This window comes from Camelina sativa, chromosome 11, assembly GCF_030686135.1.
Source record: "Camelina sativa cultivar CO46 ecotype springtype chromosome 11, ASM3068613v1".
In the NCBI taxonomy this organism is placed as follows: Eukaryota; Viridiplantae; Streptophyta; class Magnoliopsida; order Brassicales; family Brassicaceae; genus Camelina; species Camelina sativa.
Genome location: NC_141890.1, coordinates 10,970,346 through 10,995,858, shown reverse-complemented (window position 1 = coordinate 10,995,858; position 25,513 = coordinate 10,970,346). Strand labels below are relative to the sequence as shown.

Sequence of the window (25,513 nt, the reverse complement as noted above, 5' to 3'; positions counted from 1 at the left end):
AGTAAACCAATAAACTAGAAAAAATTAAACTGAATAGCAGTTTTAGGCACCACTAAATATGTTCAAATATGGTGAATAGATCGTATACAGTAGTAGTTAAACAGTCATTGAATCACCTGATGAATAAGAATACACAATATCAGTGAGTTTTTCGACACTCTCAAAATGGCAAACAGAAATCCAATTTAGCTCTTCTTCCCTGCAGCGGCTTTTGTACCAGGAAGTGTTCCAAAGACTTTGTCCCAGAGAGACGAAGTGATTCCATATCCTTTGTCCTGAATCCTGAAGTGATGATTCAGGTGGTATTTCTGTAAAACGTATACCAAACCTCATCAGAAAGAAATTCAGAGGAATAAGTTTTGCTAAACAGATAGGGAGATGTTTAGAGATGGGTTTTCTTACCTTAAGATGTTTAAAGGTTGGTTCTTTAGGTTGACCATGGTGTAGATAGTAATGAGTAATATCATACATCACATAGCCAAACAATATGCCTCCAAGCATAGCAGGAGCTGTAGCAGGAGTAGCTACGAGATGGAGAAGCTTCCACAGCTAACAATGGGAAAAGAAGAACATCGATACAAGTTTAGAATGAATAAACAAGATGCTAGATTTAGATCAAGCATACTTACTGGAACCAAGAGAATCGCTGTTGCAGTAGGTGGGAAAACAAGACGGAGGCCATCTTGTGGGTGCTTGTGATGGCATCCATGAAGAAGATAGTGTGCGGTGTTTGCCCTACAGGGGGAAAAAGGTTTTATAATGAAACAAAATCAGCTTCGTGATGTAACTCTGGATATTTTTTTGCATAATCATGGATATTGAACTTACCAGTAACTCTTGGTTTGGATGTGGAAAAGGAAACGATGAAGGGTGTACTCGAGAAGTGTCCACGTGAGTACACCTAAGGCAACTATTAAACCGATCTGGGGATATGTAAGTCCCTTCCTTGCCGATATTGATAGAACGTAGCAAACAACAGGAAGCCAAATTGTTGGGATTGCCCACCAAACCGTGCGAGTCAAGAACTGCTCAAATTCCCCCCAAAAAAAAGGATTTAGTCAGAACAAAGAAGACAACATATAAGAAGATAAATCTTAATAAGGCAGAGTTGTTGTTACCTCCCAAAAATCACTTTGGAAAAAACGAGGACCTTCGACACATACAATAGGTTGATGAATCCATTCCTGATACTCTTCACCAAGGTGACCAACCTGACAAAGGATATAAGTATCTTTTATATTAGTAAAAATTGATGCATTACCTATATCAAAGAATCTACCAAACAGCTATGAAGATGTGACAAGAGAATTCGCAATAATGTTACTTTCTCTTGTCAATCTAATATGATAACAAAAAAAGAAGTGATAGAGCGGATCACCTGAAAGACAAGTGGCTTATTCAAATCGACTGTGAAACGTTGTTCTGCAACCATCTTTGCCCACTATATGAGACAGATTGCTTCTGCAAGAAGAAGAGCCACAAGTTAATATCGTAAATGCGTATATCTAATCTACAATTGAGTCAATTAATGATTGCCAAAAAGAAAACTAAGATTTGAGGCCTAAAAACCAGGTGCATTGCCTCATCCAAACTGAAAATTTCAATCTCAAGACAAAAAAATTCTCAGAGACTCTATTATGAGAATAAAAAAAGACTGCATTTGGAATCTGAGGATTTGGTTAAGCTTGAGAACACAAACAAAGAATGAATCACATCAAGGGTCAATGATCCAACACAATAAAAGGTCATGTAAATTGGAAGAATTCACATCGTTACCTAAAGACAGAGCCAATAAACAAAGAGAAGAGTAACCTCGACAATGTAAATAAAGGACGAAACTTTCATAAGGATTTAATATGAGATTTCATCGGAGATCACAAAGAGAATCATCAAACCCTCCACCCAACGAGAGCTAAAGAAACCTTAAGACGGAGAAAAAAGCAAACATTCTTCGAAATTGACGAACAAAATCCCGAACTTTTCGCAAGAAATTTTAAAAAGAATAAAGAGATTATGGAAAAAAAAAAAGAGAAGAAATCGGAAGAAATAGATGAGAATGCGAAGAAGAGATCTGAGGCTTTTGTTTTACCTTAACGAGGAAGAAGAAGGAAGAAGAAGAAAGAACAAGCCTCTCTCTCTCTCTCTCTCTCTCTCTCAATCTCGGCGTAAGAGACTCGCTAACTCTTCTCCAATTGAAGGGAAACAACAAAACAAAAACACTCTGTCACCAGAAGGGGTGGGATTTTGCTTCGCTTGAATCCTCCTCCTGATAATGTTCGGCCCACGTTTCTCTCTCTCTTTTTTTTTTGTGTAGAAATATTAATATTTATTTGCTATTTTGGAGAAAAAAAAAAGTTGAAAATTAGAGTAGTTTTTGGAAGAAAATAAAAAAATAGTATTTTCTAAATCTTTTCTGTTTCTAGAAAAAATCCCCCATGTACATAGAACAAATATAAATAAATTTGCTATTTAAAAGAAAAAGGGTTTTAAATTGTGGAAAACAAATTACAAATTATTTTCTAATTTTCTTAAAAGCATCCTCAGCGCAAATAACATTATGATTTTGAAAATGGAAAATAAAACAAAAGTTGTCTGGCTAGCCACCATTGATCATAGGGTTGGTCGGTCCCTTGATAGTATGATGTTTCATGAAGCTATCTCTTGTCACTATGGCTTGTGACCAATTTTAGGGAAAGCTTTTTCTTCTCTATGGTCTATGGACTACAAATTTAGGGAAAGCTTTTTTCTTCTCTATGGTCTATTTGGACTATGGACTATGAGTCTATGCACTACTACTACGAGTCTATGAGTCTATGAGCCTATGAAAACGGGTTTTTTTTTTGCTCAAGTATCACCGTGAGTGGTCATAAGTTATAAGATTTTAAATTGTATTGTTTTGGGTCATAGCTAAGCTACTATGAAGCTATATCCCCGGACCTACGAAGGGGTCCGAAACTAATCTCTCTGGAGAGAGGATATTCCACGGGTAGGATTCTTCAGATATGCAAATGGACCGTAAGCAATAAGCTCATACCCATATGGGTAGAAGAATAAAACTGAGTAATTTTGTGCTTGGGGAGAATCGATCTCTGGCTTAGACCAACATGACGACTCTTCCACCAAGGCTAGAACCACTAGTCCACCACCTTCTCGTTAACAATTCAATATTCTTATATTTAACTAAAATGTAAAGAATGTAACATGTATCGAATACTCAATACATATTCATAGTATATATTTGGTTCATCGGATGTGTTGTTTTATATCAACAAATATAATATAGACACACACACACAAACACCATACACACACATTTGGACATTTTATTTACATCTGTTGAGAACTAGTAATCAGCAACACAACTAGCAAGTCTTTGCACAAAAAAAAAAAAGACATCATCAAAAACCTTAATAATGGTAGGCATGACATAGCATTGAGGCTTTCCACTATATAGTATACATTATGCACTTTCAAAGTTTCATTTAGGTTGAGATATTAAATCAATGCAAATTCCTTCATATACAACATTATATTTATATAAAACCCTTTAATTTAACAAAAGGACGTTGTTTAATTTTTTCTTTCTCCCTAATAGTCCAGAACAAAGATATTTGTTACAGATACGATTCCCCCCATGGAATATGCAGTCTTCTTAATATTAGATCCAAATTTCTTGTTTTATTATTAATCAATCATATGCTATATAGTAATTTACTAGTAGATGTCTAGATCTTCTTTCTCATTTTCCTTTAATTTTTTTGTTTTATTATTAATCAATCATGCTATATACATAGAAAACAATTGCGAAAAATGTGATGCCTCTCATTTGAACCACCTAAAAGTCGATACTATCAGTGTTTCAACTTTCAACGATATCCTCTTTCAAAGTTTCTTCTTTTAAAAGGATTGGATCCAATTTGAAAAAGTTGATTTTAGCAATTGTGAAAAAACAAAAGAAATGCTAAAAGCCGCACGATTAGAGTTATTCGCAAAGGACATAACGTAACCGAGGACAATACGACGATTACGCCATATCAAAAATTCAAGATAATCTTGAAAGTATCAAATGTTATAAAACAACACGACTTAGTAAATTCGGTCATGTCATCATGTGTCTCCGTCAATATCGCCACTTTAAATTATTGCTAAAAGTTAGTGCTTTTTTTTGGCCGACACAAACGTTATTGCTCTGCCTTTCATTATTAACAATGACCATTTTTTTACTATTACTCAGTTTTTTTTGTTTTGTTGTTTTTTTTTCTTTCTTGTAAACAGTAAACACCAACATCTTTGACTCTTTGACCATCATATAATAACAATTATATTCTCTGTTAAACAAGTTACAAAACAAAAATAATAAAATTTACAGTTTCATAAGCAAACCAATTGCATAGCTTCGAACTGCCAACCACCCCAAAAACAACAACACTCCCTTTCACCGTAAGGCCCACCACCACTGCCACGACGGACACACAAACAAAAAAAAAACAAAACCCAATGCCTTGAAATCTTCTTCTTCTCTGTTTCAGAGACTGGTTCGTGATTTGCAGCAGAAAACTCTGAGGATCAGACACGAAGATAGTGTCAGACCAATAGCAAAGACTTTCCCAATTAACAATCCAACAAGAACAATCACTATCAGACCAATCACTTTCGTTAGATCCCCTCCTTTTGACCCAATCTCTTCTCCTTCTTCTTCTTCTAACAATGGCGGATTCGAACTTACATCATCTCTTTCGGAGCTTTCACTCTCGACTCTGTCATCTGAATACAAGCTAGACACTTCTGTCAAAGACCCTTCTTCTTCTTCAATCTCAACTTCTCCTTCTGCTTCTGCTTCTTCTTTTTCTTTCATCTTCATCTTCTTCTTCTTCTTATAACTCCTTAACTTCTTTGGCACGATCTTCTTCACAATCTTTGATTTAAGCTTGGCGCTTTTACTCTTCTCATTCTTAAACACCACGTCTCTTATGGTCTGCACTTCCTTCTTCTCCTCCACCTCCTCCTCAGTCACAGGTTTCGTCTTCTCCAATGTCAACGAATTCGAATCCGATTGAGGAACAACAACTCTAATCTCCTCCTCTCTAGGTTCTTCGACTATTTCAAACGAGACCTTGCTTCTTCTGTCATGCGACGATGTAGTTACTTCTTCTTCTTCTATCTTCTCTTTGTGTCGCTTCCCTATGAGCTTCTCGATCAACGAATCTATCCGAACCTGCGCGTCGGGGCAAATGTTCAAAAGCGTAAAGACACGTGCCACCGCGAGCTCGAGGAAGAGGAGGGCAAAAGCAGAGAGAGTAATCCCCACGGCGAGCTTTTTCGTGCTCAACGCAAGCACAGCCACCATAAAAACCTTAAACACAACCACCATCAAAACACAACATCCACCACCTCCTCCGCCGCGTTTATTCTCCGGGACAAGACTCTCATCCTCGATCGTACTCACAACAAGAGGAGGATCCTCTGTAACCAAAGCAGGATCAAGCTTGAGAGGAAGAGACATACGTCTCTGCAAAGACAGAGAAGGAGGCAGAGGATGAGGATGAGGATGAGGCGGAGACGAAACACGCCGTCGTGTAGGAGCAGTCGTCTTGTTATTATTATTAGTAACACGTTTAGAAGACTGTTTTTTGAGACGATTGCGGTTCTTGACGAAGAGATCGATTAAAGAAGTAGGGAAGCCAGTTTCAACAACGAGAGATCCACCATGTTTAGGAGATTGTTGTAGGTCTGTTACGAATCTTGAGATCCGACTCGATTTAGATTTCTTCCAAGGTAAAGGCATGTCTCTGCCTCAAGATTCAAGAAACACCTGTTTTTATTTTTTATTTGGAGAAAGATTCACGAACCCAGAAGAAAGGGTTTGTCGAAGAGATAAAGAAGAAGATCTGGTTGGAAGATCAATACCATTAATTTGACATTTTTAGATAGAGAGAGAGAGAAAATATAATGTAATAAATGGAGAGAAGATAGATAGATAGATAGAGAGCTCTTTCTTCCTCGTCTTCCTTGTTTGCGCAGAAAGTGAAAGGCCTCCAAAGAGAGAGATATGATGAGGAAACCGCTTAAAAGACATTTACAGGACGACGCGTGCCTTAACCATTTTTATTTTTTTATTCCCTTTTTTTATTATTATATAATTGTTATTCTTTTCCATTTTTGTAATATTTGTACAACTGTACTATGGAGATCTTGTAGATTCAGTTCTTTTTGTTTAACCAAATTTAAAAACCAATCGAACCGAAATATCAATAATTTGTACATTTGTAAACCGAAACCAATATAAGTAATTTAAATCGAATGAAAAGATGAACTGATAATTTATATATTCGAGATCTTACTTTTATGGAGTTAAACTTAAAAAAAAAAAATATTTATGCAGCTTAATTTTTGCTAATACGTATGTTAAAAAATATTTGATGGACTATATATGAACAACAGCTTCTCAATCTTAATTCGTATTGTTCGAATAAAATACCAAACCAAAATTAAGTCAGATTAAACCGGACCAGAAAACTTCCAAACCATTTCGAATTAGAGAATTTGTTAACTAACAAATTAAATACAACGACTAGCCATTTCATCTACTGTATTTGACATGGTTAAATTGGTTACGTCTATTTTAAGATTCTTACGTTTTTTTTTTTATGTTTCTAAAGATAAATATTTACAGTTTCTTCATTATTCATTAAACCGATCAACAACTTATTATGTCTATAGTTAGATGTTTACCAAAACCTTTCTGATTGCTAAATACTTGAACCGTTGATTCATATTATAAACTCGTAAGCAAATAGTACTAACATTTAGTAGTAATTATCTTTACTCGACGTATCTCTCTCTATATTAAGCAATTTTCATGGGTTGGCAACTCTTTGGCAGCTAATGTAAAAAAACCTGTAAAAGCCATTTACTTTTAATGTCTATTGTCAGCTAATCTAATTAATACGATGATTTGCTAAATAAGTAAAATTTCCAATTCACGGTTGTTAAAACATTAATCAACTTACGAATTTAGTGTTTTAAAAAAACAAGAAAGGAAAATTCCACTAATGACGATAATTCGAATCTTTTAGTCTTTTATTACAATATCCGAAGGAAAAAAAGGATCTAATCTGAAATTATTAAACAAATTTGCCTTTCTATCTTTTCACGAGTGATTTTAATATTAATTAATGGGATTAACGAAATAATATCTAAGGAAAGATATTTTGTTTTTTGTTTTGATTCGCTGTCATTACAGCACATAAAGAAACCAAATCGAAAACTATCAGGGTAAAGATAACAAATCAAAAGAAGATAAAGGACCAATACGCAAATTATTATAGAAACATGAGAAAAAAAGAACGTAAACTATATATAGGCGATTACTACTCTTTTTATTTTGTTTTATACCCCTCACAATCAAAAAAACAACAGAGAAAAGGGGAGTCGCCAAATTTTTCTCACCATCATTTTCTCGAGAAAATTTTAAGAGTTTGAGCGATTTCCCGAGAAAATAACAAAAAAAAAACATCAGGTGAAGAAAATGAGAGAAATCCTTCATATTCAAGGAGGTCAGTGCGGAAACCAGATCGGTGCTAAGTTCTGGGAAGTTATTTGCGGCGAGCACGGTATCGATCACACCGGTCAGTACTGTGGCGATTCAGATCTACAGCTAGAGAGGATTAATGTCTATTATAACGAAGCAAGCGGAGGCAAGTACGTTCCTCGCGCTGTTCTTATGGATCTGGAGCCTGGTACTATGGATTCACTCAGATCCGGTCCCTTTGGTCAGATTTTCCGGCCTGATAACTTCGTCTTTGGCCAGTCTGGTGCTGGCAATAACTGGGCTAAAGGTCACTACACCGAAGGCGCTGAGTTGATTGATTCCGTTCTTGATGTTGTTAGGAAAGAGGCTGAGAACTGTGACTGTCTTCAAGGTTTGAATCCAGATCTGTTATTAGAAATGTGAATTTGTTTAGTATAGGCGAAGCCTGGGTTGATCATTTTGCTTATGATGCTCTTCGGTTAGATTCTTGATTAAGCTGTTCTCTGATTGTATGATTTGTATATTATTTGATTAGGTTTTCAAGTTTGTCATTCGTTGGGAGGAGGAACTGGTTCTGGGATGGGAACGCTTTTGATTTCTAAGATTAGAGAGGAGTATCCTGATCGTATGATGATGACCTTTTCGGTTTTCCCTTCTCCTAAGGTTTCTGATACCGTCGTTGAGCCATACAATGCTACACTCTCTGTTCACCAGCTTGTTGAGAATGCTGACGAATGTATGGTTTTGGATAACGAAGCTCTCTACGATATCTGCTTCCGCACCTTGAAGCTTTCTAATCCTACCTGTGAGTTTTAAGGAACCATTTCTCCTTTTGTTTTGGAATATTCATGTGATTGTTCTTTTGAAAACTCTGACATTGTTCTTCTTTCTTATGTGTGGTGGTGGTACCACAGTTGGTGATCTTAACCACCTCATCTCAGCTACCATGAGTGGTGTCACATGCTGTCTTCGGTTCCCTGGTCAACTAAACTCTGACCTTAGAAAGCTCGCTGTGAACCTTATCCCTTTCCCACGACTCCATTTCTTCATGGTTGGTTTTGCACCATTGACGTCAAGAGGATCACAGCAATACAGTGCCTTGAGTGTCCCTGAACTTACTCAACAGATGTGGGATGCCAAGAACATGATGTGTGCAGCTGATCCCCGCCATGGCCGTTACTTGACAGCTTCCGCTTTGTTCCGTGGGAAGATGAGCACTAAAGAGGTTGATGAGCAGATGATGAATGTCCAGAACAAGAACTCGTCGTACTTTGTTGAATGGATTCCAAACAACGTGAAATCAAGCGTCTGCGATATAGCTCCCACGGGTTTGAAAATGGCATCGACTTTCATTGGAAACTCAACTTCAATCCAGGAAATGTTCAGGCGTGTGAGTGAACAGTTTACAGCCATGTTCAGGAGAAAGGCTTTCCTTCATTGGTACACAGGAGAAGGGATGGACGAGATGGAATTCACTGAGGCTGAGAGTAACATGAACGATCTTGTTGCAGAGTATCAGCAATATCAGGATGCTACAGTCGGTGAAGAGGAGTACGAGGAGGACGAAGAAGAAGAAGAGGCTTAAAGAAAAAAAATTATTGATTTACTACTTTTGTTTTGTAAGGCTTTTCACACACAAGCTGTAAGTTCGTCTTGTCGCACTCATTTCTTTTATCTCCTTTCCTGAATTGAATTCTCTCTTTTTGTGCTTTTGTGTGTTTTGTTATTGAGTTTCTTTCCAAAAACCAAGATTTGTTCCGGAGTGTAATCCCATATGCCCTATGCTTCTTTGTTTTGTCCACGAAAATATATCAATGTCAAACCCAAAACACATATACAATTTCTATGATTCAAAAACTTGATAACTGGTACAATTAGATCCTATATCTTTGTGGTTTTAAGCTCTGCCTGCAAATGACAAACACCTATACAATTTCTACGATCCAAAAACTTGATAACTGGAACAATTAGATCCTATATCTCTGCGGTTTTAAGCTCTGCCTGCAATCTTCCTTCTTCTTCTTCTTCCTCTTCCTTTTCGGCGATATCTGCCCAGCTCTTCTTAGATTCACTCTGTGGACCATCTGCAGCATCTGTGATGAATTCATGGAGATAATGAATCATGTTCGGGTCCAGTTTCTTTCGCTTCATGGGTTCTTCATCTCCTCTCTTTAAGATGTTAAAATGCTCAGAACCAAAATTTCGTTTCTCAAACAGTAGCTTTCGAGCTGCACCTCTCTTTTCTTCTTCTTCATACATCACTGCTCTACTGCATTCGCGTGGTTGTGTATATAGACCTGCAGAGTTCTGTCGAACAGATGCTGGAGAAGAAGAAACATGTGAATAGTTCTTGTTTGCAAATCCAGGGTCTCTGTTTTCCTTCATTCCTTTTGCAAATGAACATCCCGCGTAGAACTTTTCTGAAAGATCAGCTTCCGTTTTTTTCGATTCTATTTCTGCTAACATCTCAACAGCTCTGTCATAAGACTTTGCGAATGGTTCGTCTCCGCAGTCGATCTCTGCAGAAGAATTTCGTACGTCATCAAGCAGAGATTTAGCTTCAGGAATTCGACCGATACGCATCAAGCAGATTGCTAAGTTGCACAGTTTGTTTTTGTCCGGTTCCAAACTCAAAGCTCTCCTGTTCATGGATGATTGACATTAAGCAAAAACTCACAAGATCGAACAGTCATCAACTATCCATATCTGAGAATCTGGGTTACAAACCAAACCTGTAATGCTGCTCTGCAATTCCATAGTTGTGCAACTGTAAATGAACCCAGCCCAAGTTCCCTAGTAACCTAAAATGTTCAAACAAACAATGGCAACGTCAGTTCAAGAGAGAATACTCACTCATCAAGATAAGATGAGAATAGACTGAAAATTTCACACCTTGCTTTCTCCTGCTCAATAGTCATTGTAACATATTTTCCTTGAACCCTTTTTGCTTTCATGGCTCGACCACCAAATCCCATTCCTTGTTCGAATGTTTTAAGCTTGTGCTCAAGTAATGCAGCTTCTTCTTCAATCCTCCCTGACTTCTGCAAAACCCCATTTCGAAGCTGTGAGGAAAACATCCAAAAGTCCATAACACTTGCATAAGATTATAAAAAAATGGGTTTCTTCATTACCTTGTAGAGTTCGAGGAGTAAGTTATCAATGGAGTCTTGAGACTCAAAAGAACAGAGATACCGAAAGGATTTGATAGCTTCAATTCCTTCATCAGATCGGTCCAACTGCTTCATCACAACCGCCATGTCCTTCAGTGCACTATCAACTCGATCACCAGCGTTTATTGCAGCCCAAAACAATGATATAGCTCGATTCGGATCTTTATCTATCAACTGTTCAAGAAGATCACAACAAATTTGAGTTCAAAGATTGGTTTCAACGATACAAATCTAAAAGCTTTTAAGATAAATCTTCAGACGAATTAAGAAACCCTAAATTACGGCAAAAGAAAAAAAAAAAAAATCCCCTTTCTTGCTTTCCCGGGAAGATTCATTATATACCTGAGCATGTTTGGCTCTGACGTAAGGAGAATCACCAGAAGGAACCTTGTGAACAATGTGAAAGGGGTCACGTTTCTCCGACGAAGACGACGAACAAGAATACGGTGGTCTCGTCCTCTCCGACAACGGCATCGCCGTCACATAATCTCTTGCTCTCGCCGGCGGTGGAGTATAGTAAACCCCAGGTGGAGCACGACGTTCTTCAAAGGAACACATTTTCTTGGCGATTCTCTTCGATTTGAAATCCTCAGAGATCGATCGTTCTTCGTGGAAAGATCAAAGAACTCAAATGCTCTTCTTTAGCTTGAAAGAAACAGAGTCGAAGAAGTGAGAAAGTGATAATAATTACAAGGACTTTGTATATAAATAAACAAACTTTGATGCAGGGGTAAAAAGGGTAATTCGCATTAATCTAGTTTTATCACCATATAATTAAAAATAATTAATAAACTAACTATGGGGCATGCATGTATGTCACCGATGCGCTTGAAATTATGTAGTTCTCCCTCTTTCTTTTTATCAATTTTATCTTTCTTCTCTTCTCTATGTACACCTTCTTCTTCTTTCTCCCACTGCGAGCTACCACCAGATCTATAAATTCTACAATTCCTTTCAAATTTAACATTTTTTTTCTTCTATATCCTTTTTTCCTCTCATCAGATCTCTTTATCTCTATTTTTTTTTCTCTATTGAAATCTCTCCTTCTCTCACCCCTAATCCATTCTCTGTTTCCTCTTCTCGTCGGATTTTTCCACCACTCACCGATGTAACATATGAGATTAGATCTGACTTTCAAAACGCCTATAAATATTTCATGTTATGAAAAAAAATCACACAATATTTTTGTCCGTATATCATGTTATTTTACATAATCAAGTGAGTTTTAACAATTTTACATAGTCAACGGCACACATATTTCTCCATATATTATGTTATTTCACAGAATCACATGAGTTTTGTCAATATATCATGTTATTTCATATAATCACATGAGTTTTAACAATTTTGTACGACCAACAGAAATATCTTTTCAATATATCATGTTATTTCGTAGAATCACATGAGTTCTAACCTCTTCCATATGTTTAATATCCACCACCGCAAACACTACCACCAACAATATCACCAGTATGATTTTTTCCACCGCTGCTACTTTTATGTTTCTCTTCCGTTCATTGGATTGTTTTTTTTTCTTTTTATTTTTTTCTCCACAAATATATATAGTTTGGTAATTACCATAACTCTAAAGGACATTTTGGTATTTATTTCACTTTGACTCCACTTTCAAAAGAGTTAGTTTGCAAAGAAATCTGACATAAGGTTAGTTACTTAATTTATTTTTATGTCATAGTCATCTACCAAATTGCTCTTGTTTTTTTCGGTTAATTTAATTTAATCATCTGCAAAAGCTAAAAGACAAAAGGAACTAAACAAGCTTTGAGTTTTTTTAAAGGTGAACACATCATGGCATTTGCTTGCTCGTTACTACTCTAATCAGATATCAGTCTTTTTTGGTCTCTATCTTCCTTCTTCCATTCCCATATGACTTTATAAGGCTGCATTGAGCCTTCTGCAACATTCTCAACAAATGAAGCTTCCCTTCTAAAAACAGCTATCTGAGAAGCAAACCCGGGTTCTACTTCACCAGACCCACCAACACCGCTGAACTCGACGCTGTAGTTATGGACTTTGGCGAGCTTAGACGCCCAGTTGTTAAACTGTTCTCTTGTCCACTCGAATTTGTGGTCGTGGTTCCTGAATTTGGGAAGCTGTGACTCGGTTTTGTCTTCTTGGGTTTCTGGTGTAGACCGCTGGAGGATTGTGTTGAACTCGAAGTTTGGTGTTGAGACAATCAGGAGCTTAGGGCGAAATAAGCTCAGAACTTTTTCCCCAAATTGACAGGCTTGATCTTCTTCCATGTGCTCAATAACCTACAGATTCAGAACAGATTATATGCAACGCTTAACCAGACAGTTTGCTTTTGATGACCATGCACAAACTTTTAAGGAATAAAGCAGATAACAGGAGAACCACCTCTAAGCAAGTGCCGATGTCTACGTCATACAGCCTAGAGTCAAACTCAAGGATGGAACCATCATAAAGTGTAGCAGATTTGACGTTGTAATCTTCCTTGTTTAGTTTTATATGTAGCATCTGAAGTTGATACACAAAAACATACGTAAATCTACCATTTCTTTTCGATTACACAAATGCAGCCTTCATCAAACACACATCAGTTTTCTTGATGCACTAGTCTCATCAAGTTATTTCTTCTACGAGCGGGAGTAAAAAGTGGTATGTGATTTTGAATACCTTAGCAGCACGGGCAAGACCCTTCGGTGAAATGTCAACACCGATAATGGTTTGAAGTGAAGTTGGATAGTCAAGTAGAGAGTCTAATAAACTTCCAGATCCGCATCCAAAATCAACCTGTAACGAGAATAGAGGTGTCATTTTACGCTTAATTACAGTGCTACCAATTAGGACAAGATAGACTCAAAAGAATTGAAGAAGTCTTGATTTAGAGTCCCAATAAGCAGGAAGACATTAAGATATAAAGAGCTTACCAAAGTAGAAGCGGATGATTCTCTTATATGTTTCAGTGCATATTCAACACGCTGTTTTGAAAGTGGAGGTTTGAAAAAAGCCGCCTCCATTCGTTCTTCTGATGGTCCTTTCACACCCAGCAAAAGTATACTGTAATTTAAAGTTGGATGTTCTGTGAAAGAAAAAAGCAGAGAAACTCATCAGTATCACATATAAATATTCATGGAATCTCTTAACTTTTGTTCATCCTCTGCCGTCAGCTATAAAAGCTTCGATACAGCAAAGGTGAATTGTTAATAATGATGCTACCTTACACAACTTTGCCTAGAATTTTGTACTTACTAGAAGTTCACTAATGAAGGCAGTACAAATAACATCCAACAAATGTAAACATTAGAAGCAATACCTGATAAGAGCGAGCGGACTGTCACAGTATCAGCAGAAGCAGCCAAAATCAAAGCTTCTGCAGCATCAGGGGGTGTAGTACTAAAAGAAGCATATTCACCCACAGTCATCTGAGTAACAGCTGATTCTATATGTGGATTCATGGATCCAGTCCCTACCTCAAACTCTATCTCTTCATTGCTTTCAATGAGTTCTATTAAGGGTTCACAATTAGCCGAATACTCAGCATCCACCTCAGATTCCATAATGTCTTCATTGCTTTCGATGTCATCACTTGCAGATTGAGATTCACCATCACTCGAATATTCAGGATCTACTGCCAAAGACAAAGAATAGCATATGCTAACCACAGAACCATTTGTTATAGATTGAACACGCTTCTCTGCTGATGGCACATTTGTGGTTTTTGATTCAGAGCTGTGTTCATTTTGGATAATTGGCGGGGCCGCAAAAACAATAGGAATTGAAGATTTGATATCCTCGTCGTCATCTGTATCAGATGGCTGCTCTACATCCAGGTCATCGAAGAACTTACTAAACCATAGGAGGGCTTTTAATGAAGCAATTTGAATGGCATCATTTTCCTTCTCATAGAATTTTCTCGGTGAGCATTCTAAAACCAAATCCTGAGACTTTGTAGAAATTTTCACTTCACATCTAAACCTAATCCCTGATCCTGGTGTATCTTCTTTTCCCCTACTCAAATTATCATTATCAGCATCGTCAACTCCTGAGACCTTCAACTTCTTGTGAGATCTGAATATGTCAGATAACGATTCCACAGGAGCATTGGATGAAGAAAAGACGGGTTCTGCTAGTCGGTGCTGGTGGCAGAACATGCAGAGAATCTCCCTGGGGAGTGGACCTCTCCAATTAGATTTTGTAGTGAATGAAGAAGGCAACTGTGCAGCAATTACTGCTTGTCGGGAAATTTTGTAGATTCCATTGGGTGACATACCACAACATATCCTGCAGAAGCCACAACGCTAATGTCATACATCAGTGCATGATAAGATATGTAGTGCTTCCTCGGAAGGCCAAGACAAACATCAAATGCAATACTTCCGAGTTAGTATACGTAAGTAATGCAATGTTCCCAAAATCCAGACATAAAACTGAGCAAAAGTTGGTACGAGAAAAGGGACCTGTAAAATGACTTCACAGTTAAATCATCACAGTCAAGATCGTTGGACTTCCATCGGTAACCAACAGATGCCAAGATAGCATCCCCGTGAATATCTTGACCACAAATGTAACTTGCTCGTGCATTCCGAGTTTTTTCAATATGAGATGAGTCTTCATTTGAACTTCCAGAAACTTCTGATGATTTATCAGAGGACTTATTCGGAATAGCAGAGTACAATCTACACTCAGAACCACAGGAAGCTTTGCCAAAAGTCCTGTTGAAAAGCAAAAATACTGTCAAACCAGATTAACACCAAGAATGCTCCACTTACTAATAGGAAAAAAAAAACAATATAATCACCTGGATATCATCACTTGGTTACCACTTTTCAAACTGAGCCTTTCAGCAATACTATCCAAGTAATGCCGGTCTGATGAAATGTAAAGAGTATCTAGCTCAACAACCTCCTCACCGAGACATGGTATAAATACAGCCGCGACTTCTCTGCTAAGTAGGGAATCAGATACATGAGTAGCTAGTGCTTCTACAATTTCTGAAGGGTATGGACTTTTCCTTCGGAGTGAAGATTCATCTGGAGATGCGACAATGTAGTCCGACAACTTTGCAGCAGCCTTAATGACATAGGAAATGACCAAAGAAGGATCTGATTCCACAGAAGGATTAATGATTTTACAACGACTATTAATCTTTGCATCAAATGTAGCAATGACAGAAACAGGAACTGAGCCGCAACAATCACCATCCCTTCGCAATACTGCTCTAAGGTGAGCTCCTAGAGGATGTTCAGCTGAAAGAAACTGCAACCGATAATATAAGATATCATTTTGATCAAAGTATTGTATAAATAGAAATCAGAAAGTTCTTTTGAGATACATACCTCATCAGAAAATATATACTTAATGCGTCCAACGATCTCAGCCCAAGCTTCATCTACAGTAAGATCATCATTCTGAGGACGAATGCCTAGCTGCAACATGAAATGGTAATGTCTTTGTTATATCATAAGAGATACCACAATATCAAAAGAGACACATACAACAAATTATACCTTCTCAAGAGCCAATTCAGCAGCAGATTGTTCAGAATCCTTCTTCTTCTTGAATACATTTGATACAACAGAAAAATCTGGTAGCTCCAAATGGCAGCGATAGAGACATGGGCCTTTTTGAGGAATTACCAAACCTGGACAACCACTCTGAGAAGAATCATGAACTTCCTCAACTCTATAACTTGCTTTAGCACCAAACTTCTGATGTATAATTGCCTTTGGAGTAGGAGTACACTTCCCACCACCCGCCATCACAAACGCAATGCAGCTTCTTCAGTACAATGAGACAAACAAAGGGTCATATAAATTTGAGCCAAAAATCAGGAAAGATGGTAACTTGACAATTCAAATCAAAGCCATAGAAAAACATTAACATACAAAAAAGTTCAAAATCAAACCAACATCAATTTGATTGAGTTCCCACATTCTCAATGTTCTAACTCTAACCACTTTGTCTGCATTATTAAAAGGCTAGAGAATGATAAGTAAAGTCTCAGTCTTGCCAAAACCCAAATTATTAAACTAGAATCGATTACGCATGACATAGGAACAAACAGAGAGACTAAACACAAGAAAATGAGTAAAGTAACGATTTTTCGTTTCGAGGAAGTACAGACAGAGGATTCGGGTTTAAAAAAAAACCAACAACAAAAAAAAAGGGTTTTGAGTGTAACATCAAGACAAACGAATCGTCATGACGAGAAACGATGGATCAATGAAATTGAGTTTCATAAAGAGCCCAGAAGTTGTAAAACGATTCCGACAAACCTAAAAAGCACGAAGAATCAACAACGAACCTAAAGAGATGAGCAGAATGTCATGTAAGAACCGAGGAGAGAGCAACAGAGAAAAAGAGAGTGGGAGAGAGAGAGAGAGAGAGAGAGAGAGAGAGAGAGAATGGCGTTTTAGAGGGAGGAGGAAAGAGGGTGTTTCGGTCATTTCCATGATGTGGTAGCAGAATCGTTTCTTCCTTATTTTTTCAACTTTTGATTTTATTCCCCTATCTACCATTCTCTTTTTTAGAAGAAAATAAATTCCATTTATGTGTCAACTTATAGTCTTGTGACTTTGTGTAATTTAGTTTAGTACTCACATTTCTTGTGCTTTCTTGAAAAACATTAAGATTATCAGAGACCAAAAGACAAGAGTGTGATAAAGAAGAAACATGGCGATTTAAAACAGTAATAAAATCTACAAACTCAAAAAAAAAAAGCAAAACGAAAAAGGAAGATCAAAGATTAGTCTTCTTGTCTCCATTTCCTCTTGTCCATTCCCATGCGACTTTATAAGGTCGCATCGAGCCTTCAGAGTCCTTCCCAACAAGGTTAACCTCCACAGACAATGATTTCCGTCTAAAAACAGCAATCTGAGAAGCAAATCCGGGATCTGGTTTATCAGTCCCACCAACACCGCTAAACTGGACGTTGTAGTTATGGCGGTTTGCGAGCTTCGATGCCCATTGCTTAAACTGTTTCCTTGTCCATTCAAACTTGTGTTTTTCGTTCCTGAATTTGTTTTTTGACGGGTCTAGAGTAGCCTTTTGGAGAATCTTGTTGTTGTACTCGTAGTTTGGTGTGGAGACAATCAGGAGTTTCGGGCGAAACAAGCTTAGAACTGTTTTCCCAAATTCACGGGCTTCATCTTCCTCCATATGTTCAATGACCTACAGATCCGAAACGGGTTATATTAGAAAAAAGACTGATTTGTTCAAATATTAGAAACACTTGTAATGAAGAAATGAGACACAAGAATATAGAATGGGACCTCTAAGCAAGTGCCAATGTCAATGTCATGCAGCCTGGAATCAAACTCGAGCATGGAGCCATCATAGAGTGTAGTAGATTTGATGTTGCAAGCTCCCTTGTTTAATTTTAAATGCAGCATCTGAAATTAAAAATATTGGTGTAAATCAATATTCTTCATTCAACCATCTCTTCCCAATGATATTAAAATACAACCACGTAGGTACACACGACTCATGACTCGCATAAATGCAGTTTTGATCAAACACATATCACAGTTGTAAGATGCATTACTCTCATCAGGTTAAGTCTACAAGTGGAATAAAACAAGGTGCCGTCATATTTCAAATACCTTAGCAGCACGGGCAAGACCCTTTTGTGAGATGTCAACGCCGGCAATGGTTTGAAGTGAAGTTGGATAGTCAAGTAAAGAAGCTAGTAAACTTCCAGATCCACATCCAAAGTCAACCTGCCACAAGTATAGAGACTGAAATATTAAACAAAAAAGTCCTAAAATCACAATAAGCAGAAAGACAGTATGATAAATTAAATAAACACGAAGAACCTACCAGAGTAGAAGCTGACGATTCTTCTATATGTTTCACTGTATATTCAAGACGCCGTTTTGAAAGTGGAGGTTTAAAAAAATCCGCCTCAATTTGTTTTTCTGGTGGCCCTTTCACTCCCAACAAACGTACCCTGTATTCCAAACCTGCGATATCTGTGCATTTGAAGTAAAGCAACTCATCATCAGAACTACCCTAGCTTGGCTGTAATCTCTTATCTTAGTCACAGTTGTATCATTGTATGTTTATTTCTTTTTTATGCGCTGTTCACAGCAAAGAAAGCTTTAACACTTCATAAAAACCAAAACAACACAGAAACTTTTAGATTGATGCTACCTTCACCGAAATAGTGCAGAACTCATTAAAGCCATAGGACCAATTGCAACAGAAGAGTTTGCAACAAACTAACTAATCCTGTATTCAACAGAAGACTTTGAAGGTTCTTAAACAACTCGCCCTCTCTTTTTTTTTTCGGATTTTGCTGAACCACATATTGGCACTTAAAGAATAGATAAGAATTAAACAAAGGGAACATTTGATAAAAAAATTTCCTTGGGCAACCACAAATGTTACGAATTTTCTATAAGTACAGTACTGTATTACCTGATAAAAGTGAACGATCTCTCACAGTACCAGTGGCAGCAGTCACAAACAAGTCGTCAGCAGGCGCATCAGTTAAAAAACGAGCATATTGTCCCACAGACAACTGAATAACAACTGATTCAAGATGTGGATTCATAGATCTATTCCCTATCGCGAACTCTATCTCTTCATTGCTTTCGATGAGTTCCTTTTTAGATTTGTCACCCCTCGAAAATTCAGCATCTACGTCCAAGTAGACAGAATAGCATATGGTGACCAAGGAACCGTTTGTTATGGATTTAATAAGAGTTTGATCCTCTGTTATGTCCATTTCGTCTCTATTTCGGAAATGTCCACGTGGAATAGTCTCTTTCATCAAAACCCTCTGTTGAAAGATCATATCCAGGTGTTCATCTGTATAACATATTTGCAGTGGGTCCACATCCCCCTCCTCGAAAAGCTTACTAAACCATGAGAGGGCATTCAATGAAGCATTTTGAATAGCATAGTTTTCCTTCTCATAGAACTTTGTCAACGAGCAATCTAAAACCAAATCCTGGGACTTTGAGAGAATTTTCACCTGACATCTATATCCAGTCCCTGATTCTAGTATCTCCTCTTTTCCCGTGCTCTGATTGTCACTATCATCACATACTGAGTCTTTCAACTTCTGGTAGGATCTTAATATGGAAGACAGTGGCTTCACGGGAGCAGTAGATATAGTAAAAATGGGTTCTGCTAGTTGTTGCTGGCGGCAGAACATGCCGAGAATCTCGCTGGGGAATGGACCTCTCCAATTAGACTTTGTAGTGAATGAAAAAGGCAACTGCGCAGCAATTATTGCTTGTCGGGATAATTTATAGATTCCATTAGGAGACATACCACAACATATCCTACAGAAGTCAAAAACATTGTAGATAATGCAGTGCTTCAGCCTTCAGCGGAAAACCAAAAGATACACAAAGGAAAAACAAAACAAAAAAAGGGTTGGTAAGAGTAAAAACCTGAAAAACGACTTCAAGGTTACATCATCATGTTCAAGATCATGGGACCCCCATGGGTAACCAACAGATGTGATGATTCATTAATTGGACGTGAATATCTAGACCACTAACAAAACTAGCTTTTGCATTCCGAGACTTTTCAAGATGTGATGATTCATTAATTGGACGCTTTTCACGGGATTTCCATGAAGTATCAGAAAATTTCAACTTAGGAATGGCAGCGTATACTCTACACTCTAAGCCAGAGGCAGTTTTGCCAATAGTCCTGTTGAAAAAATCCAAAAAGAGTTTTAATCAGATTAACACCGAGAAAGCTCCATTAATTGACAAAAAAGGAAAATTTAATCACCTTGAGATCATCACTTGGCTGCCATTCTTCAACCCAAGCTTTTCAGCAATAATATCCAAGTAATACCGACCTGATGAAATGTCAAGAGTGACTGGCTTAACAGCCTCTTCACCGTCAACGCTACATTGTAGATGCACAGCCTCAACTTTTATGCTTTCTACTTGAGTAGCCAATGCTTTTATAATTGCTGAAGGGTATGGTTTTTTCCTCCGGAGTGAATCTTCATGCGGAGATACGACAATGTAGTCTGGCAACTTTGCAGCAGCCTTCATGACATAGGACATGAACAAGCTAGGATCTGAGACCACAGAAGGATTAATCACTTTGCAACGACTGTTAATCTTCGTATCAAATGTAGCAATGACAGAAACAGGAACTGATCCGCAAAGTTCACCATCCCTTTGCAATGCCGCCCTAAAGTGACCTCCCAGAGGATGATCAGCTGAAAGAAACTGCAACGACAACAACTTAAAACATTAATGCCAAAAAAGAAAAACTTAAGTTGGTTAATTATATCATGTCATTTGCATAAAGACAAATCTCTGATTGCTTTTAGGCTTTTAGTCCAGTGATCAACTAATCATTACTCATATATACAAACCTACAGAAATCTTGTGACCTACTAACCTCATCAGAGAATATATACTTAATGCGTTCAACGATATCATCCCAAGCTTCCTCCACAGTAATATCATCATCATTATAATCCAGTGGGTGAATGCCTAGCTGAAACATGAATAGTATCGTTTTCTTCTTTAGCAATAACAACATTCAGAAAACAAAGAAACAAAAAGACAGGAGAGATATAAAACAAAGCCAACCTTCTCGAGAGCCAATTCGGCAGCGGATTGTTCGGAATCCTTCTTTTCCTTGAAGACATTTGAGACAACAGTAAAGTCAGGTAGCTGCAAGTGACATCGATAGAGGCATCCATTTGAAGAAGCATGAACTTCCTCAATTCTGTAACTTGCTTTAACACCAAACTTGTCATGTATAATTTCCTTTGGATTAAGAGTCTGCTTCTCCTCACCCGCCATTACAAACTCACTGTAGCTTCTCTAGACACTGAGACAAAACAAAAGAAACTATACATGACTCGCATAGATCAGGAAAGATGGTAACTTTTGTGCAAACTGTGCGACGGCACGGAACCCCAAAAAACTAGGGTTTTTCCTAAGAGAGAGAACATAAGAAGATGACCTAAATTCCGGGGTTAGCTGGGGTTTCTTAGAGGAGAAGATGGCTTAAATTCTCAATCTAGTTGAGTCTTAATTTCCCAACAACACACAAAAAATGGCATATCCAATGGAGAGAATTCAATTGAATGAAGGATGTAAACAAACTCAAATCCCATAAAGTAGTAAGCTTTACGGAGATGCCACACACAACAACGAGATGAAACAGAGGAACATGAGTCAAAGCAAGGATTTTTCCGCGCGAAGGGATCAAAAATTAAAAAAAAGAAAGGGTTGAAGTAACGTTACGAGGACAGAATCGTCCACAGAAACGATGGGTCAACGAAATCAAAATTTACAAAGAATCCTAGAGTAACGAAGTGAAACATAAGAGACGAAAAGCAAGCAAGAATCAAAGACGTACCTTTTGACAGTGTTGAGAGAAATGGGAATGTACCAAACTAGTTTTGAGCGTACAGAGCAAGTTGGGGGTTTTCAAATGTAGCGGTGGGATGAAGAAAGCGAAGGGTGTTTTGGTCATTACATTATTCTGGAGGTACACACAATATTTTTTTACTTCCCACTTCTAACAAATAGAGATTTGGTTACCCGCAGATTCTGCAAAAATGGTTTGGTTCTTCAATGGACTTGTCATGTCGAAGCCAAGATCTTGATGTTTTTGGAATATAGCCAAAGACTGATTGTATATCAAATCCATTACGAATACAAACAAGGAAAATGTTATAAATGTGGATCGGTTTAGCGAGTAACACCGTTAAAAAAAAAATGTTAATTACCAACGGTGACTTTTGACTTTGCATTAACTTTGTTTAATCCTGTATAGAATGCTTTCATGCTTTAATTCTGCACTAAGAGTAATCCTGTATAGAATGCTTTCATTACCAAAGATGTATACGAAGACACTGATTATTTTTACAGGGTCATTGTAAAGTTTGCCTCACACTTCATCTTTGCCATTGTAGAAGTGTCTGAAGACACAAGAGAAGTCCTTTGTTTCATGCCCTTCCTCGCACATCTTCTTGTAACTGCAAACACACACAAAAAAACTCCAGCTTGATGATATGTGTGCATTGCTTCATTCAAGAGCTTTGAACACAGGTTTTTAAGTTGTTTTCATAAACTTCACAAGCCTTCTTTGTTAACACCGAGTCATCTTTTCAAGGAAAAAAACTTCTAGAAGAAAAGACTAGTGTAAGTACTCACATTTCTTGTGCTTTGGATATTAATGGGCTTTTGTGTCCAACTTCTTCAGCTGAAGCTGCTGAGAGGTATAAGTCTTTAGCCTGCATTTTGAATACACAATATCCATGAAAGACTTGTGTAAATTAAGGAATGCGCTTTACAGACATTTTAGGATCAACGATACAGACTTATGTTAAGAAACTGACCATAAGTTTGGAGGCGAAACCGCCATTGTAATCCCTTGAAGAAGGCACACCTTTCATCACTCCAGGAACTGGATTGTATGCGTCGCTGCGGTTTTAGGGATATAGTGAAGTTACGAATTGGGGTTTGTACTTATATAGAAGGCGTTGAAGAGGTCATTGCATTTGCATACCTACTCCAACATCGGCCACTAGATGTGTTTAACACTTCTGTTAAAGTTCTGGCAGATATTCCAAGAGACTGACCAAGAGCTAAGGCTTCTGAAGTGCCGAGCATACTCACAGCCATTGCCAAATTGTTACAAATCTTTGCAGCCTAAGTTTGAAAAGAAAGAACACGTCGTTTCTCAGTCTAGATTGAAAAGATTCATCCTAGAGAATTGTGGATCCAAATATACCAATGATTAAGATAAGAGGTACTGTAATAGACAAAACATGGTATAACAGTGAACTTACAGATCCATTTCCTGAACCACCACAGTAGATGGAAGTTCTACCCATTGACTGAAGAATTGGTCTAGCAGCTAAGTAAGCATCTTCGGGACCTCCAACCTACAAACGTGCAACTGTATCAATGCCATTTTGCTAGTACATGCACTTATAATCATTAAGTATCTATAGAGGATGTGATTCAAATATTGTAGAAGAAAAGAGAGTCGACAACATACCATGAAAGTGAGCGTACTAGCTTCTGCAGCAAGTACACCTCCAGAGACAGGAGCATCCAACATGACTGGCTTTTCCCAGTTATCTGCATCAAAGATGGTTGAAACTATTTAAAATGAAACAAACTCGACTTGTTCACAAGAAGAACAAAATGAAGCTGTTGTATGAAGATGCTGTTTACTCATAGTTAACGCATAAGAGCAAAGCAACTTCCGTTCAAATACTATATATGCTTTACCTCTCTTTTCTTTCAAATTACAATTAGAAACAGCAAACGAGATTTTTCGAGTTGTTTGTGGATCAATAGTAGATGAATCTATAAACAAAGCAGGTCTTATAGCATTTTCTCCACGAAGCAACCCATCTCTTCCTGTGTACACATCCATCACCTACATGAATTAAATTTTTTTTTCTTCATAAAACCAATCAAGAGATCAACAACTAAAGATTTAACATTCCTTCAGGCTTCAGGTTTCAACCATCTAAACATCCCAGTAACAGGAGGTGAAACAACAATACTATCTTGCATGCAGACAATTATTTCCTAATAATGCATCCAATTATGCAACTAACATGACAATGTCCCAAACTGTTCTCACATAAAAACTCTTGCTAGAGGTAATAATAATAACTTACGTGAGATGATGAAGGCAGCATGGTAATCACAACTTGGCTATCTTGTGCAACTTCATAAGGAGTTTCTCTAGCAGAGACTCCTAATTCAGCAAACATCTTCATAACATCACGATTTCTGTGAAATCAAACAAAAGTATACGAGCAAAAAGATTAGTCAACTCAAATGGATCAACATTAACCAAATATGAAAATGGGCACTAAAAGGTATAATTACATGTCATGAACGGTAACGTTATATCCAGCTTTAACTAGATTATTCACCATTCTAGACCCCATATTTCCAAGCCCTATGAAACCAACATTCTGACAAAACAGAGGACAATGAGATTTTCATTTACATAAATTTTGATCAGATCCACAACAAAACAATGAAAGACCAAATTAATTCGTGTAAAACTATGCTCGAGATTATAAAAGTTGAGACCTTTTTCTTCCAACTACCTTAAAGATCATATTTTTGGAACGTTTTGAGTAAAATAGATCATGAAGAAAAGATTAAAAACCAGAACCTGGAATTGTTTTGAATTCTGAGACGACGATGAGAATCGGCGGAGACTTAGATAAGATCCAAACACGAAATTGGTTTTGAATTTGGTGAGACAAAGTAGAGACTGCGCACTGCGAATCGCCATTGATGAAACTTTTTTAAGAGCTGTATTTTAGCAAAATAAGCAAAAGGAGAGTGAGCGAGTCTCAGACGCAAGTCCTTCTCCATATATATCTGTGTGTTTAAGTAAACTCACATGATCAGATGATCTCACCAACTCATGAGTCAGCAGTTTTTCGCTTTTTGAATATATGACCCCTTTAGTTCTCAGTTTCTTCCGAAAGTGGACTACAACTTTTGAAATTGTCAGTAAAATCCAAAATAATTGTCCTGACCGGGTCTTGTCTATTACGGTCTCACCTAGTCAGCATCTGAGGATCCCATTTCTTCTACATTTTACTACTAATAAATGTTGCTTTTCTCAATTATTAATTATCATTGATTTTTTACATAATTATTCATAATTCTTCTTCTTTTTTTTTTTATATCTATTTCAGAATTTTAATTGGGATTCATTCCTTTTCCCTGGATTTCTCAAAAGAAAAATATCATTAACTTATTCCCATTTTTTTCTGTAAATTTTCTTGTAAATTTCATATTAGTTGCAAATTTTTTGACAAGGATATTAGTTATTACTGCACTGCGCAATT

At 37.4% G+C, this 25,513-nt stretch overlaps 6 protein-coding genes and 1 pseudogene across 16 annotated transcripts; 1 reads left to right on the top strand and 6 right to left on the bottom strand.

Annotated features, from left to right (window-relative positions):
* Positions 1-40: 40 nt before the first annotated feature.
* Positions 41-2,420, bottom strand: LOC104722976 (dihydroceramide fatty acyl 2-hydroxylase FAH2). 3 transcript variants are annotated; one of them, XM_010441254.3, is made up of 7 exons: positions 2,090-2,420; positions 1,379-1,461; positions 1,119-1,211; positions 829-1,025; positions 630-735; positions 403-549; positions 41-308 (listed from the first exon to the last, which is right to left on the bottom strand). In XM_010441254.3, the coding sequence occupies exons 2-7, from the start codon at positions 1,430-1,432 to the stop codon at positions 186-188; spliced, it is 720 nt and encodes a 239-aa protein (XP_010439556.1). In that variant the 5' UTR covers positions 1,433-1,461; positions 2,090-2,420; the 3' UTR covers positions 41-185. The 3 variants fall into 3 exon arrangements, with proteins under 3 accessions (XP_010439556.1, XP_010439559.1, XP_010439558.1); XM_010441257.3 differs by having other exon boundaries at positions 1,813-2,296; XM_010441256.3 differs by having other exon boundaries at positions 1,777-2,239.
* A 1,885-nt stretch (positions 2,421-4,305) lies between these two features.
* LOC104722974 (uncharacterized) lies at positions 4,306-6,231 on the bottom strand. Its single transcript, XM_010441252.3, has one exon. The coding sequence runs from the start codon at positions 5,783-5,785 to the stop codon at positions 4,526-4,528; it is 1,260 nt and encodes a 419-aa protein (XP_010439554.1). The 5' UTR covers positions 5,786-6,231; the 3' UTR covers positions 4,306-4,525.
* A 1,138-nt stretch (positions 6,232-7,369) lies between these two features.
* Positions 7,370-9,276, top strand: LOC104722972 (tubulin beta-9 chain). The gene is made up of 3 exons (XM_010441250.2): positions 7,370-7,922; positions 8,067-8,336; positions 8,446-9,276. The coding sequence occupies exons 1-3, from the start codon at positions 7,529-7,531 to the stop codon at positions 9,114-9,116; spliced, it is 1,335 nt and encodes a 444-aa protein (XP_010439552.1). The 5' UTR covers positions 7,370-7,528; the 3' UTR covers positions 9,117-9,276.
* Positions 9,277-9,319: 43 nt separating this feature from the next.
* On the bottom strand, positions 9,320-11,380 carry LOC104722973 (protein POLLENLESS 3-like). Its single transcript, XM_010441251.3, has 5 exons — positions 11,044-11,380; positions 10,663-10,875; positions 10,424-10,572; positions 10,264-10,332; positions 9,320-10,172 (listed from the first exon to the last, which is right to left on the bottom strand). Exons 1-5 carry the CDS (start codon positions 11,257-11,259, stop codon positions 9,506-9,508), a joined length of 1,314 nt encoding a protein of 437 aa, XP_010439553.2. The 5' UTR covers positions 11,260-11,380; the 3' UTR covers positions 9,320-9,505.
* Positions 11,381-12,415: 1,035 nt separating this feature from the next.
* Positions 12,416-17,196, bottom strand: LOC104722971 (small RNA 2'-O-methyltransferase-like). 2 transcript variants are annotated; one of them, XM_010441248.2, is made up of 10 exons: positions 16,988-17,196; positions 16,191-16,461; positions 16,020-16,109; positions 15,482-15,939; positions 15,141-15,395; positions 13,997-14,964; positions 13,611-13,762; positions 13,357-13,473; positions 13,078-13,197; positions 12,416-12,974 (listed from the first exon to the last, which is right to left on the bottom strand). In XM_010441248.2, exons 2-10 carry the CDS (start codon positions 16,440-16,442, stop codon positions 12,534-12,536), a joined length of 2,853 nt encoding a protein of 950 aa, XP_010439550.1. In that variant the 5' UTR covers positions 16,443-16,461; positions 16,988-17,196; the 3' UTR covers positions 12,416-12,533. The 2 variants fall into 2 exon arrangements, with proteins under 2 accessions (XP_010439550.1, XP_087328073.1); XM_087471947.1 differs by having other exon boundaries at positions 16,959-17,054.
* Positions 17,197-17,294: 98 nt separating this feature from the next.
* Positions 17,295-22,173, bottom strand: LOC104722969 (small RNA 2'-O-methyltransferase-like; annotated as a pseudogene). Its single transcript, XR_015571193.1, has 10 exons — positions 22,033-22,173; positions 21,255-21,498; positions 21,061-21,159; positions 20,434-20,885; positions 20,085-20,349; positions 19,102-19,973; positions 18,502-18,653; positions 18,285-18,401; positions 17,955-18,074; positions 17,295-17,853 (listed from the first exon to the last, which is right to left on the bottom strand). The product of XR_015571193.1 is annotated as a small RNA 2'-O-methyltransferase-like (transcript).
* On the bottom strand, positions 22,093-25,148 carry LOC104722970 (putative 3-hydroxyisobutyrate dehydrogenase, mitochondrial). 7 transcript variants are annotated; one of them, XR_015571194.1, is made up of 11 exons: positions 24,826-25,148; positions 24,531-24,619; positions 24,317-24,431; positions 23,919-24,069; positions 23,683-23,765; positions 23,471-23,566; positions 23,188-23,330; positions 23,018-23,102; positions 22,833-22,912; positions 22,512-22,654; positions 22,093-22,226 (listed from the first exon to the last, which is right to left on the bottom strand). XR_015571194.1 is itself a non-coding variant. In XM_010441242.3 (11 exons), the coding sequence occupies exons 1-11, from the start codon at positions 24,946-24,948 to the stop codon at positions 22,429-22,431; spliced, it is 1,110 nt and encodes a 369-aa protein (XP_010439544.1). In that variant the 5' UTR covers positions 24,949-25,148; the 3' UTR covers positions 22,285-22,428. The 7 variants fall into 7 exon arrangements, 6 of the variants coding, with proteins under 6 accessions (XP_010439544.1, XP_087328075.1, XP_010439548.1 ...); XM_010441242.3 differs by lacking the exon at positions 22,093-22,226 and adding an exon at positions 22,285-22,489 and having other exon boundaries at positions 22,571-22,654; XM_087471949.1 differs by lacking the exon at positions 22,093-22,226 and adding an exon at positions 22,412-22,489 and having other exon boundaries at positions 22,571-22,654; positions 23,919-24,050; positions 24,826-25,017.
* Between the last annotated feature and the right edge of the window lie 365 nt (positions 25,149-25,513).

What these genes read in the sequence shown, in the direction of transcription:
- LOC104722976 (XM_010441254.3), bottom strand. Translation starts at nt 1,432, where the DNA reads ATGGTTGCAGAACAACGTTTCACAGTCGATTTGAATAAGCCACTTGTC. An exon ending in ATAAGCCACTTGTCTTTCAG is followed by an intron (nt 1,212 to 1,378) that starts GTGATCCGCTCT and finishes ATCCTTTGTCAG; the next exon opens with GTTGGTCACCTTGGTGAAGA. An exon ending in TCCAAAGTGATTTTTGGGAG is followed by an intron (nt 1,026 to 1,118) that starts GTAACAACAACT and finishes GAATTTGAGCAG; the next exon opens with TTCTTGACTCGCACGGTTTG.
- LOC104722974 (XM_010441252.3), bottom strand. Translation starts at nt 5,785, where the DNA reads ATGCCTTTACCTTGGAAGAAATCTAAATCGAGTCGGATCTCAAGATTC.
- LOC104722972 (XM_010441250.2), top strand. Translation starts at nt 7,529, where the DNA reads ATGAGAGAAATCCTTCATATTCAAGGAGGTCAGTGCGGAAACCAGATC. An exon ending in GAACTGTGACTGTCTTCAAG is followed by an intron (nt 7,923 to 8,066) that starts GTTTGAATCCAG and finishes TTATTTGATTAG; the next exon opens with GTTTTCAAGTTTGTCATTCG. An exon ending in GAAGCTTTCTAATCCTACCT is followed by an intron (nt 8,337 to 8,445) that starts GTGAGTTTTAAG and finishes GTGGTACCACAG; the next exon opens with TTGGTGATCTTAACCACCTC.
- LOC104722973 (XM_010441251.3), bottom strand. Translation starts at nt 11,259, where the DNA reads ATGTGTTCCTTTGAAGAACGTCGTGCTCCACCTGGGGTTTACTATACT. An exon ending in TACTCCTCGAACTCTACAAG is followed by an intron (nt 10,573 to 10,662) that starts GTAATGAAGAAA and finishes GGGGTTTTGCAG; the next exon opens with AAGTCAGGGAGGATTGAAGA. An exon ending in ATTGAGCAGGAGAAAGCAAG is followed by an intron (nt 10,333 to 10,423) that starts GTGTGAAATTTT and finishes TGAACATTTTAG; the next exon opens with GTTACTAGGGAACTTGGGCT.
- LOC104722971 (XM_010441248.2), bottom strand. Translation starts at nt 16,442, where the DNA reads ATGGCGGGTGGTGGGAAGTGTACTCCTACTCCAAAGGCAATTATACAT. An exon ending in AGTATATATTTTCTGATGAG is followed by an intron (nt 15,940 to 16,019) that starts GTATGTATCTCA and finishes TATCGGTTGCAG; the next exon opens with TTTCTTTCAGCTGAACATCC. An exon ending in GTCTTGCCCGTGCTGCTAAG is followed by an intron (nt 13,198 to 13,356) that starts GTATTCAAAATC and finishes TATCAACTTCAG; the next exon opens with ATGCTACATATAAAACTAAA.
- LOC104722970 (XM_010441242.3), bottom strand. Translation starts at nt 24,948, where the DNA reads ATGGCGATTCGCAGTGCGCAGTCTCTACTTTGTCTCACCAAATTCAAA. An exon ending in AGTGGCCGATGTTGGAGTAG is followed by an intron (nt 23,103 to 23,187) that starts GTATGCAAATGC and finishes CTAAAACCGCAG; the next exon opens with CGACGCATACAATCCAGTTC. An exon ending in GTTTCGCCTCCAAACTTATG is followed by an intron (nt 22,913 to 23,017) that starts GTCAGTTTCTTA and finishes TTCAAAATGCAG; the next exon opens with GCTAAAGACTTATACCTCTC.